At 58.6% G+C, this 13,085-nt stretch overlaps 1 protein-coding gene across 4 annotated transcripts; it reads right to left on the reverse strand.

Moving 5' to 3' along the window:
- Window positions 1–374: 374 nt before the first annotated feature.
- Window positions 375–11,879, reverse strand: KHSRP (KH-type splicing regulatory protein). 4 transcript variants are annotated; one of them, XM_024351124.3, is made up of 19 exons: window positions 11,506–11,879; window positions 9,391–9,487; window positions 8,702–8,740; window positions 8,330–8,369; window positions 7,475–7,524; window positions 7,126–7,197; window positions 6,255–6,312; window positions 5,755–5,929; window positions 5,536–5,634; window positions 5,034–5,132; window positions 4,792–4,894; window positions 4,024–4,124; window positions 3,775–3,919; window positions 3,527–3,687; window positions 3,335–3,444; window positions 2,842–2,930; window positions 2,562–2,762; window positions 2,408–2,485; window positions 375–2,329 (listed from the first exon to the last, which is right to left on the reverse strand). In XM_024351124.3, the coding sequence occupies exons 1-19, from the start codon at window positions 11,752–11,754 to the stop codon at window positions 2,052–2,054; spliced, it is 2,244 nt and encodes a 747-aa protein (XP_024206892.1). In that variant the 5' UTR covers window positions 11,755–11,879; the 3' UTR covers window positions 375–2,051. The 4 variants fall into 4 exon arrangements, with proteins under 4 accessions (XP_024206892.1, XP_054529224.1, XP_054529222.1 ...); XM_054673249.2 differs by having other exon boundaries at window positions 2,637–2,762; window positions 11,506–11,871; XM_054673247.2 differs by lacking the exon at window positions 8,702–8,740 and having other exon boundaries at window positions 11,506–11,871.
- Window positions 11,880–13,085: the final 1,206 nt, after the last annotated feature.

The following is a 13,085-nucleotide window of genomic DNA, read 5'->3' on the forward strand; positions in this document are numbered from 1 at the left end:
CAGCCAGCCTCCCCTTCCCACATCGGAAGGGGAAAGTCTTGGGGGCCACACCCCACTCTAATTGGCTGAGACTTGCTCAACTTGTTTCCTCTCACAAACACAACTGCGGCCAGCACGCAGTCTTTTTTAAACAAAAAGCACTTTATTTAACAAAAAAAAAAAAGGGGGGGTGGCAGGGTTAGGAAAGCACATTGAGCCTGAAGAAAACTATTTTCTCTTATATTTTTCTTAAAAAAAAAAAAAACACAAAGTTTGTAATTTTCAATCACCATTATCAGGCTTTTTAAACAACATCTATAAAGAACAAACATCCGCTTCAAAACTACAGGGAGGGAAGGAAAGGGGGGGAGACAGACAGCACCCGCAGACGGGGAGGTTTTGTTATCATTTATTTGTGAAGTTAAAAACGAGCGATAAAAAGTAAAAACTGCCATACAATTTTTTTTGTTGTTCTCATTTTGTTTTCAGTTTCAATCTCCTCTTGAACAGATGAGAAGACAACAGACCAGTCCTGGGATGGGGGACGGGCGGGGCCGCGGGAGCTGAGCCAGGGCGGGAGGGAGAGGAGAAGAGGGGGCTTGGCTGCTGGGGAAGGGGTCCTGCAATACAACACCTGGTCCAAGGAATGTTCCACCTCTAACTAAAAAAAAGAAATAGCAAGAGTGACTTTTTTTTTTCCTTTTTAAAAGTTTATTTTAAAAACAAGAAGAGGGCCGAGGGTGGGAGAAAATGAATTGCTTTATCCTCAGAGAGGCAGGTTCAGGAAGGCTGGGGGGTGAAGAATAGAGACTTTTTAATATATATATATATAATTTTATAAGTTCTGCTTTGCTCTTTGTGTTTTTAATTTTTAAGTTTTTTTTTTTTTGGCAGAGATTTAGATCTCGCTATCTTCTCTGGCTGGCTCAACATGGAAGGATCCCAATTTTGAAAGAAAAAGCATGTGAGACACAGAACAGGCGAGAGAGTGAGGGCCCGGCATGCCCCCAAGTCCCCCCCACCCCGCTTGCCGCGAGGGCTCCCCAGTACTCCCCACGGCAGCCATCGCTCTCTCGCCAAACAAAACAGAAGCCCCCAAACAGAACAAAATGGAAAAAAAAATAAAGATTTTTCACAGATGAAGAAGTTCACATTCATTCGATTCATTGAGCCTGCGGAGAGGGAAGAGATAGGAATTGGTCACTACGGGGAGGGAAGGGTGGGAGACTAGGGGGCGGAAGAGAGGAGGGGCTGGAACACCGTGGGGGGGGCCAGGAAGCCCCCTCCCAAACCTGCGCTGGCTCAGGCTGGAAGGACGTGCTTGTTAACTGTCTAGCCAGGTGCTCGCGGGACTCGCTGAAGTCACGCTGCTCCCTGATGGAGAAGGAGGGACAGAGCAGGAAGAGAGGAGCGGGGCCGCGGAGGGCGGAGGCGCTAGGGTCGTAGGGGAGCTGCCCTGTCTCCGGAGGGCGGCGGCTCCCGGCGCAGCACAACGACATGAACAATTCAGAGATCATGGTGTCCCCACAACACCCCTGTGAGGTAGGTTGGAAGGTGGCAACGATCTTCACGCCCACTTCACAGACAAGCCCGGGACACAGGCAAGCGCGAGCGCATGGGAGGCTGAGCCCGGCGGGGCAGGGGCCTGGGCCGCTCCCCGCGTCCCCACCAGTCCCTGCCAGAGCCGGGCCGCCTGCAACACAGTCACTTGGACACAGGAAAAAAGATCATGGGTTTAAAAAATAAAAGAATAAAAAGAACAAAAACCAAAAAAGTGATGCAGAGAAGGGGAAAAAATAGACGTTTTCTTCCCAAGTGGCCAGATTGTGAGCAAGGTGGCGGCCGGGCCGGTGCCCACCGTCCGCGCTGTCTGCCTGCCCCCCGACTCCCCAGCAGTTCAGAAGTCCCGCCTGCGAGTCTCAGCGCTCCCCAGCATCACGACAGCGGCACACAGGAACAAGCAGCCGGCGCAGGGAGGCCTCTTCGTTTAACCTCTGGACCCAGCGAATGCTTCCCTGGCGGTGCGTGGGGACTCCCGGAGACCTCCGGCCACACGGCCCCCGCTGCAGGCATCAAGGGCACACCCCGCAGGGGAAGGGGTTTCCGGCGCTACCCACTAAGGCAGGATGGACGGTGGCCGGGGGTTGGAAGGAGAAAGGAGGAGGAGGAGGGTGGCAATTCCCACTTGCCTGCTGCTGTCCCTGCTGCGTGGGCGGCGGCTGGGGGCCGCCAGGACCTGGGGTCTGTCCGTAGTAAGCGGCCTGCTGTCTGTAATATTCCGCCCAGGCGGCACTGTAGTCTGGCTGGGAGCCTGGGGGAGCTCCTGGACCCCCTCCGGTGGCCACTTGCGCTGTGGGTGGACAAAGGCAGGTGAGAGGCTGTGGGTGAGGGCTGCCCCTGCCCCTGTCCCCGCACGGTGGCCACTCACCTTGCTTCTTGTAGTACTCCTCCCAAGCCTTCGTGTAGTCCTGCTGTGGGGGCGCTCCGGGCTGCTGGGGCTGCTGGCCTGTGCAGGCGCCGAGACAGGTCAGAAACCACTCCCCCGGCAGGGCTGGAGCCCCCCCGCCACCCTGCAGACTCACCGATCTTTTTGTAATACTCTTCCCAGGCCTTAGTGTAGTCCGACTGGCCGGTGGGTGGGGGCTGAGGGGGCTCACCCTGAGCCGGTGGGGCCGCAGGGGCCGGTGCGGGGCCGGGGACGGGGCCCGGGGGCTGCTGGTAGTAGTGTGAGTAGTAGGCGGCCCACGCGGCGTTGGGGTCCGCGGCCGCTGCAGCTGCTTTGCCTGCAGGAGATACCCCGGGTGAGACGTGAGCACAGAACAGGGCCCGCCCCCCCCGCCCACCAGGTGGCCCATCACTTACTTGGGTCATGAGGAGCAGGCGGCTGCCACTGGGGGTAGGTATTGCCCCAGCCCTGGGGTGGGTACTGGTGAGGAGGGGGCCCCCCGGCACTGCAGGAGAGAAGAAAGGGATGCTTGAGCAGTGGTGCGGGGGTGGCCGCAGCCAGACCACCTAGGGTGGGGATGTTTTTCAGTGGGGAGGCGCCAGAGACCCAGACCACCAGGCTCAACGGGGCGCCTGGGAAAGGCCTAGACAAGAAACAACTCGAAGGACGCACAGCGTCAGCTCGAGGACATGAAAGAAGCCCCGAAACTTCCACGTGCGCGAAGGGATGCTGAAAGGCACGTGCTCTACCAGTAGACAGGAGAGGGCCTGTTGATGGTATCCACAAAAATGGGCTGGATGAGGCCCCCCACCTGCACTTCTAGGGAAAGGGAAATGGGGTCTGCTATTCTTCTTGCCAGCTCAGTAACCCCCCGGCCTCAAAACCCAGGAGGCAGAGAAGGATACTCACTGGGGGGGAGCCCCGGGTGGCCCCTGGTTGAAGGGCCCAGGATTGAAGGGCCCCATTGGGCCAGCAGGGCCTGGGCCACCTGGGCCTGGTCCAACTGGGCAGAGAGGACCCTAGAAGGAAGGAGAGTAGCCAAGGTAAGTGGGCTGGGATCCGGGCTGTGAGACCAAATCCCCAGAGCCCGCCCCAACCCACCTCGATCTTTTCCTCGATAAGCTGCTTGGCGTGGTCAATCTGCTGGGGTGAACCCCGGATGATGAATAACTTGAAGTTGGGGTCCCCGTTGGGTGGCAGCTGCCGGGAGATCTCTACGAAGGCTCCCGTCTGCTGGTTTATGGCTTTCACATTCTCGCCACCTGCAGAAACGCAGAAGGTGAAGGTGGCCTGCAGTGATGGCCCAGGGAAGAGGGGGCAAGGGGCAGGGCGCAGGGGGCCACACTCACCTCGGCCGATGACCAGCCCACACTTGTGAGTGGGGATGGAGAAGGTCATCTCCCCGCCAGGGGGACCCCAATTGCCTTGGCCTCTTCCTCTGCCTCGGCCCCCCGGGGGCATGCCTGGACCCCCTGGAGGACCTGGGGGACCACTCTGCAAGACAAGAGGAGGAGGAAGATGATGAACCCTGGAAGCCGGTCTGGTCTTGCACTCCCCTGGAGGCCCTGCCAGCCCCTTCAGCACCCAGGGCCACCTACCCTGAGGCTCTGGAGGAGGTCGTTGATGATCCGGGCTGCGTGCTCGCACCTGTCTGGGGGCCCCATTATATGAGCAATCTTCTCCGGCCCTGTCCCGTCATCTGAGGCCAGCACCAAGAGAGCAGAGAGACAAGTTTAAAAGAAGAGCCCACCCCAGAGCCCTGCAACGCCGCCTCCAGCGCAGACACCACGCCGGCCTGAGATCTCAGACGCGCTGCGCCGCTCCCAGCCTCCACTCGCTCAGGGATTGAGGGGGAGGCGGCCCACATTCCCAGAGAAGGAAACCCACGGCCAAGCCAGGAGGTGGCTCAAGCTTCTTCCAGCACACAGCACCCCCAGCACTGAGAGATTTTACAGAACAATAAATCTCTGAAAAAGACAGAGGGGCCCTTCTCCCCACGGCAGGCAGCTCAGAGACTGCCTGAGGACTGGCAAGAGCCCAGAGCTGAGGTGGAGTGCCCTGATCCAGCCTGCGGGGCACCCAGGGCTGTCCTGTCAGGATAGGCTCCATCGTAGGGGGAGGAAGAAGAGATCTGATAGGGATAGGAACACACGTTCCCCCTGGATGTGGAAAGCCCTCATGCGTCACTCCCTCATGTGTCTGTCCCAGAGAAGAGAAGGGACTGGCCATGTTCTGACGGCTGGACTAAGAGCCGTGAGGTGCTATGGAGGCCACCTGGCTGACCATGGTGCCCAGCTCCCTCAGAGCCTGCCTCCCAAAGAGGGTGGGGGTGCACTGGCCAGGGGCAGGGTGGGCCAGGCCCTGACCTTGCTTGAACTGTATCCGCACGCCAGCATCATTCTGGATCTTCTTGATCATCTCTCCACTCCGGCCAATGACCACGCCAACAGAATGCCTGGGCACTGGCACCTGGGGAAGGAGGCAGCAGCGTCAGCTCGGCCCGCAGCTCTGCTGCCCTCTGCTGCCCACTGGCCACAAGGAGCCACTCACCCCGGCCCCTCCCTCCACCGGTGGGGGAGAGGGGGGTGAAGGCAGGGCCCACACTCACATCGATGCCTCCGCCAATCCGAGATCCGTACTCATTCCGGTCCCCAAAGCCGCCTTGGTCACGTTCCCGGAGGATGTCCATCACCATCTCACAGGCTTGCTGCAAACACACAGGAAGCAGCCCCCATGGGTGAGCCCTGCTGCCCCACACACCCCCCACCTCCTCGGGGGTGCGAGCCTCAACTAAGGACCCACGAACCCTGGGTGAGCCCAGCACAGCACCCTACTGAGCTCTCTACCTGCCACTTTAATGGGGAGGCACTGCCAGCAGCCCGTTTCCAGATAAAAAAGCAGAAGGTCAGAGGTGAGGCCGGTGCCTCACACACACAAAGCTGGGAGTCAGTTCAGGGCCATCCTACGAGCCAACGCTCTTGCAAGCCTCTCGGTGTTATGACCGACTGTTCACATATCTCTCCGGCGTAATGCAGACCCCGAGACCGCTGGCCCTGCCCACCTGCCCGTGCCTCTCCAGAACCCCCTCCACCACCCCAGGGCGTGCTCACCTGCACTTTGTAAGGATCCCCAATGATGCGGAGAGGTTTGTCCACATTCGTATTCTGAGATCCGTCCTGAATTAAGATCATCTTCACTCCAGCGCGTTCCTTTACAAACAAGGTTAACCGTTAGTGCTGGGCTCTCCCAGGACTTCCTGGGCTGCTGTGGTGGTGGCGGTGGGGTGTGGCACACGGACACAGAGGAAGCTGCCCAGGTGCTGCCCTCACCTGCAGCTGCTTAATGGTCTCCCCGCCCTTGCCAATGACCAGGCCGGCCTTGCCCGCGGGGATCATGATCTCCTGCACGGTGCCGTTCTGGCCCCCGTTGGCGTTGTCGTGGAACTGTCCTGGGGGGCCCCCACGACCCCGAGACACAATGTCGTCCAGCATCATCTTGGCTTTCCTGGGAAGGGGAGGAGCGGGGGATGAGCGGGTGCCACCGCTGGAGAAAGGTACTGGTCTGGTGGCCCACCCAGCTCAAAGGGAAGGTGACCCCAGAGTGTGCAAGGATGACAGGGAAGAGGGGCCAGTCACAGGGGCTGTTCAGGCTCCAGGTTCCCCAGGTCTTGGGCTGCCGGGGAATCAGCCTCATGTTAACATGGCTGTCTGGAGATGGGGGCAAGAGTAGAGGACATGGCGTGCAAGTTGCTCCCAACTTTCAATTCAAACGGACGGAGCGGGCTTCTGCCTGCCCCCCACATCACAATGAGGGCCCTGTGGGGACTTACTGGACAGATTCTGGGGCTCCTGTCAAGGACACACTGCGCTCGGGTAGGCCACCGCTGTCTGGAAAGAGGAGATAGGGTCAGTGCCCTCCCTGGCCCACAGGCAGAGAAAGGCCTGCCTTGGACACGAGGAAACTTTCAGAACAACCAAGGGCCACTTCTGTCCCATTCAGTGCCTGACAGATCAGTTTACTTCCCCTAAACACCTGGGAGGCTGCTTGATGCAAGGCCAAGGTTGGGAAGAGATCCCAGAAGGGAGGTAGGACTTTTAGGGAAAAGGATGAGGTGGAGGGAGTTGCAGATTCCAGAAGGTCCAGGAGCCGGCCACCCCCACTACCAATGATCACCAGAGCCTCTTCTATAGACAACACGTGCTACACGCCCAAGGAAGCCTCAGAACCCCCTACTCAGCAGGCTTTCTGTAGCTCAGGACTCTTGAGATTCGAAAGGTAACTACATTGCCTGAGAGCAGATGTGCAGCCAGAACCGGGATTTGCTCCCGGGCCTGACCTCAGAGTGACCCCTCTGTCCAAGGCACCACCCTGCCTCACGCAGTCTTGCCGGGGTGCTTTCACCCACGCGGCAGGTCAGTGCAGTGCTTCGAAGCTCGGTGTCTGGAACCAGGCCCCTCTGCGAAATGCTAGCCCTGCCACCTCAGTCCATACCCACCCACTGAAAATAAAAAAAGTCACAGCTGTGCCCCGTGGGCAGTACTAGTGGAGTGAGATACTGCACTGAGCCTGGTCCGTAGTAAGCACCAACAAGCGCCAGCTCGCTTCCTGTCCACAGTCCCCGTGGAAATTAAGTAATTAAAGGAAAGTGCAAAGGGCCCAACCCTGGCCCCCACTCTGGCAGGAACCTGACGCTCTTGTACCTGGAGAAATCTGTACTTTGCAGCCTGAATCCTGTTGGATTTTGTTAATTTGTTCACCTCCTCTGCCAATGACTGGATGGAGAAAGAAGGAGAAAAGCAAAGCGTGATGAGGGAAGGGAGCCCGGGCCTCAGGAGACTGTGTGGCCGGGGCCCCAGCCCCTCTGACGTTCAGGAGGGCAGCAGTCCTCTAGAGAGCTCCTGTCCTCTGCCCAGAGGGGACGAAGGAGGGACAAATGAGAACAGCACATAGGAGCCCTCTCAGACCAGGGCTTCTGGGCTGGCAGGAGCTCACAGGACACTTCCTCCTGGGGAAGAGTGGGCCTCCCCACCCAAGGTGACCCACACTCACTCAGGCCCACCATGCCGTCTGGGACCCTGTACTCTTCTGTCATTGAGGTCCTGTAAAGAGACACGCCAAAGGTCAGTCCTCAAGTGGGAAGGGAGGAGGACAGCCGCTCTGGAAGGTCTACTTGAAGCCAAGGCCACCATAGGTCTAAGCAGAGTCTGACCACACAGGCCACAAAACTGACAAGGCCTCAGTTTCCCCATCTGTGCCCCGAGAGGCTTGGTCTGGGCATTGTGGGCCGTGGCCTGGTGCCGTCCCATTGATTCAGGGCGAGAGGGAGCACTGAGTAGCAAGCTGACAGTCACTCTGTCTCTCAGCTCTAAAAAGCCGGCTGTATGTCCTTTTCATCTTATTTTCCTAGTATTTTATGAAACTACTGGCCCATTAAAAAACAAACAAACAAAAAATGACCCCTGACAACTGCCCTGTGTCAGGTTCACCTCAGTCCATCTGGTGGGGCAAAGAGGTAGCAAAGAGCCCTGAGCTCCACAGCACTGAGTGGGATGGGCACTTGCAGATGTGTGAGGGAGGGAAGCAAGGCCCTCCTAGCCTCTTCCAGGAAGACGACATTTGTGCTGCTCAGAGTCCCCACCCCAGCCGAGGAAGCCATAGGGTGCGGAGACCACCCTATCACTACAGTGACTGCCACGACCCTTCCCTCCCACAGCCCTTCAGACAAGGGGTATGAGGAACGGACACAGCTCCTCTGCCTCATTCCCGTCTGAGCACTCTGGTCAACTGGCACTGGGGGATAAAACCTGAGAGATGTGCCCCCAGTCAGAGCCCTCCCAAGTCAGCAGAAAGGCCAGTCTGCTAGCCAACAGACAAGAAAGCAGTGTGGGCCCCACCATGGCTTACCTTGGGGGAGGATGGATGGGTCCAAGTTGAGAACTGATTGCTGTAGAGAGAAAACCCAAAGCAAAGACTGGCTTAGCTCCTCCTCGGGCACTTGGCACTGCCTGCCCCCGGTCAGTGGGAGCTGAGCCCGGCACCACGGTCCCCAGCCTGCTCCAGTGCCTCATGGATGCTGTGGATTCCTCCCCATAAAAGCACAGAGCTCATCTCCCTCAATTTCAGGGTTCCTGGGATCCCTCAAACGTATGGGCCCCAGAATGAAGCACCAGGGGCCTCTGTAAAGAGCTGCCACCTCCTCAGTGCTTCCAGCTCCTGACTCCTGAAAACCTCAACCCTCTGAAGCCACATATCTGCCACCAGACCCCCTGGACTTACAGTCTCCCTGGGAGGCCAGCTTCTTGCTCTCCGGTTGATCTGGGAAAGAGAGAGGATGGCAGATGCAGCACCCACCCACCCACGGCCGCCTCAAACCTGATGCTGGTGCCACATGTCCAAGGTAAACAGTGCCCCTCGGCCCCCACCCTTAACAGGAGCTGAGACAGGAGCCCAGGAGAGATTGGCCCCTGAGGGAGGCCAGACTCCGCCAATTCCGCCACCAACGCTCAGAGTAAAAAAGCCTCCAGAACACGCAACCACCACCAGGCACCTGAGTCCTCCCGGTTTAGGACAGGACCTGCCTCTAGCAGGGAGGGGTGTCGTGGATAACAGTGGAGTTGGTCAGGGTTAATCATCCGCTACTTGGGGTCACACTACGCACCCCAGAGCTGGGCCAACTTCACATCAAGCCTCAGTAACTGCTCCAGGTTGCCTCAGCCTCCCAGAAGGGGAGGAATCATCTTGGGAACTTACAACTTCGACCCAGTCACAATCAATCTGCCCTCCTCTCTGCCACCTGATACCTCAGGATGGCAGATGGAACAAAAAGAATTAACAAAGCCGGGATTGCTGAGGTTTTAAAAGACCAAACAACAGTGACCCACCCCCTCTGAACCACACTCAAACAAAAGCACCTCTTTAGGCCCCCAGCCCTTCCTCCTAAGCTAAAGGCAGCAGCAGGGAGTTACCTCCATCTTCCAACTGTCTCTTTTGGCCCCCAAAACCAAAATCAGGAGTGCTGTTATTCACTGTCGTGGCAGCATCGCCTCCAATTTTGGCTGCAATCTAGAATAAAGTAGTAAGCACAGAAGAATTACCACCAAAAACAACCCTCCATGGCACCCAGGTCAACTTCTCAGAACATCTCCTGGACACGAAAGCCCATCAGGTCTTGGTGTCTGGCCCTCCAACTTAGGGAAGAGTCAGTTGGTTCAGACATCCTAGGAGTTTTGAACCTAGGCCTCAAGGTTCTCACCAGTTATCTGGGAATATCAAAATTCCCCTCTTCCCTTCTCCTGGGATTTGTGTCTTAATTGTGGCCAGCCCACAATCCACACTGACTTCGTTCTAGGGGTGACAAGGAACAGAGGCTCAGGTGCCAGGGAGGGTTCCCAGGTCATCTCCAAGAGCTTTCAGACACTTCCTCCTGCCAGTGGCCCCAGATCAGAGAACCAGAAAGTGTGTTTTTTTTTTAGCCCCGTTTTCCTGGGATGCTGAAGAGTTCAACTTTCCCCTATCTCCCCCACTCTCAAAATCCTTTTATCAATTTATTGAATAAATTTGAGCAAAGCGATCACTTCAAGGAATATGAAATCCTCATTTGACCAAAACAGAAGTCTCTTTGGATGGCTGGGCACTGTGGCTTATGCCTGTAATCCCAGCATTTTGGGAGGCCGAGGCGGGCAGATCACTTGAACTCAGGAGTTCGAGACAAACTGGCTGACATGGTGAAACTCCATCTCTTCTAAAAATACAAAAATTAGCTGGGTGTGGTGGTGCACACTTATAATCCCAGCTACTCGGGAGGCTGAGGCAGGAGGAGCACTTCAACTGGAGAGGTGGAGGCTGTGGTGAGCTGAGATCGTGCCACTGCACCCCTGCCTGGGTGATAGTGAGACTGTTTCCAAAAAACAAACAAACAAACAAACAAAAAACCAAGACTCTATGGGACACAAGTTACATCTCAGACACGTGAAGAGCAACTTTAAAGAAACCTCAACCCAGCAAACTTAGGATCAGAGTCTGGGGTTTAGAAACCCAAACCATGTTAAGAATCTCCCTTTCCACCAGTCTCCATTTTTCTACGCTGCTCTAGAGCCAAAACTCATGGGATGCCCACAGGGGGCCTGTCCCCACCAACTGACAGCACCAGCTTCCTCCCTTCAAGCTGCCCCAGAATCAAGACGGTTCCATGGGCAATAAGACCAAATGCACGCTAGAACCCACCCAACTCCAAGGGTGAGAGAGACGACAGAGGGCCAGAATACCGGCGTTCACTTAACGGGACCTCCCACCTTGGGAGGAGCCAGCCTCTAGCCCCGGAGGCATTGGGACAGCCCAGGAGCCGGTCGGCGACAAAATCCTCCCATTCTACCGACCCCCACCCCTCCAGGCAATGGGGAGGCTGCAAATGGAGCTGGAGAGGTCAGTCCTAGCAGCATGTGACACTTCCTTGTCATTACGCCTCAATACACGGTGGTGGGAGACCCTCCCTTCTTTCCCCCAAAGAGACAGACCACGCTTTCAAGCCACCAAAGCATCCAAGAGCCAGTCCCCACGCTCGTCTTCCCCATTTCGCCCAAGTGCTCAGCCCTGGACAGGTCCCCATCCACTTTCCCGACTGAAGAGGAAGGACTGTCTCTCCCACCCCCACAATGTCCCTTTCTCCTAGAGAGGGGACAGAAATGGGACGGGGTTGGGGGCAAACACTGCCCTTTGCCCTGATACGGAGAAGAGAGTAAAGGCCCTCCGCCCGGGAAGGTGGACCCCTGCCTCCAGGAATGTCCTAAGGCGGGGGGCTAAGGGGGTCCCAAAAGTGCGTCTCCGAGCTCCGGGGCGCCTGCACACCCAGGCGCCGCTCCTGGTGACCCCCGGTGCGCCCCTACCCCCTGCAGGGGGGTCACCCGCTGGGATCCCACTCGAGGCGCAGCGGGAGGGCCAGGCCCCCGCCTACCGCCCACGTGACCCCGCGACGGCCCCGGCCCCCCTCCGCGACCCTGCGCGCGCGCGCGCACGTGACCCCCGCCCCCTCCCCCGCCTGCGCGCGCGCGCGAGCGCGCCCCTCAGGCCCTCGGCCTCCTCACCTGGCGGGCCCGCTGCACGGCGTCGGCGAAGGCGTCCTTGCGGATTCCCGGGCCGCCTCCGCCGGGTGGCTGAGAGGGGCCCCCGGCCGACCCCCCGCCCGGGCCGCCGCCGCCGGGACCGCCGCCGCCCCGGTCCCCCGCGCCTGGCGGGCCCGGCGGAGGGCCTCCCCCGGCGCCTCCGGCTCCCCCGCCCCCGCCGGCGGGCGGCGGTGGCCCGGGCGGGGGTCCTCCCGTGCTGTAGTCCGACATGGCGCGGCGGGGCCGGGCCTGGCGCGGAGGCTGAAGCTGAGGAGGCGGCGGCGGCGGCGGCGGCTCAACGCGGGAACAAGGCCTCGCTCCACACGGCCGCGGAGCACTCTGGGAACCCAGCCGCTGGGAGGACGACGAGGGGGGAGGGAGTCGCCCCTCCCGCCGCCGACGTGACGGACGACTCCGGCGGGCCAATGGGAGGCAGCCGCCGCACCCCGGACACCAATCGCGAGCTCTGTAGGAGGTGGCCAATCGGAGTGCAATGAGGGGCAGTGGGCGGGAGGCTCAGAGTGACTGACAGCTCTCAGAGGCAATAGCTGCGAGCTTCCCGTCTGGGCGGGCAAATGAAGGAGATCTGAGAAGGCAGGAGGCCCAATGAAACGCGAGTGCCAGATTCGCGGGGCGGCTTCAGAATTAGATTGACGGTTCTGAAGAGTCACGTGGACTGTAAGGCCGGGCCTAGTGGAAGACTCCTATGGACCGGCTGGGTGGGCGTTAGGTTTGATCGTCGTGGACACAAGCCAATGAATGCACGTAAGAGGTGGTGCTTGTAAAGATGGGCAGTCAATTAATCCAATCCCTGACGAGTTCTGGGTGATGAGGTTGGCTTTGGACTTTAATTGCTTCCCTTGTTAACCAGAATCCTTTTCTATCCCTGACTTCTAAGCCAATGGCTGAGCGACATGGGTGGGTGTTCGGTGACTGACACTGGTCTGGACAAATGGGAATGAAGGAAATCAAAGCGCCCAGTTTTGGTGGGAGCCAGTGGAAGCGCCGCTGCATTGGGGCGGAGTCGGCCACCAGACAGCGAGGGGATTAGCGGGAACTGTAGTGAATGGCAGCCGACGTGGGCGGTGGCAATCGGCTGCCCGAACTCAGGCCTGATGTCTGGGTTAGCTCACCGGCAGCCTGGTTGGGTATGCCCGGCACGTGGCCCGCTTGAAGACTTAGAGATCGAGCGCTTCCGGAGGTGGGGAGGCCGGAAAGCAGGAAACTCGGGATCCCCCGGGCCTTCTCTCTCGACCCCCCATCTAGAGCGTCCAGTTCTCTTGCAGGACTCAAGGAACCAGCCCCACTCACGAGTCCAGAACCGTTCCAACAACCGGGATCGAGGGATCATAGCCTCGATCACACCCCTCACTTGACACCCCTCACTCCCTTCGCCTAAGGCCCTGGGATCCAAGCCTCAAGCTCCTATCCTAGGTCCTCACTTCCTCTCCTGGACACAAATTCCCATTCAGGACCCAGAGGCCCAAGGTCCCCAGCTCCCCTACTGGGTCCAGGGATCTCATGCACCCAGTTCCACTCCTAGGCCCAAGTATCCAGACACG

The sequence above is a fragment of the Pan troglodytes genome, chromosome 20 (assembly GCF_028858775.2).
Source record: "Pan troglodytes isolate AG18354 chromosome 20, NHGRI_mPanTro3-v2.0_pri, whole genome shotgun sequence".
Lineage (NCBI taxonomy): Eukaryota > Metazoa > Chordata > Mammalia > Primates > Hominidae > Pan > Pan troglodytes.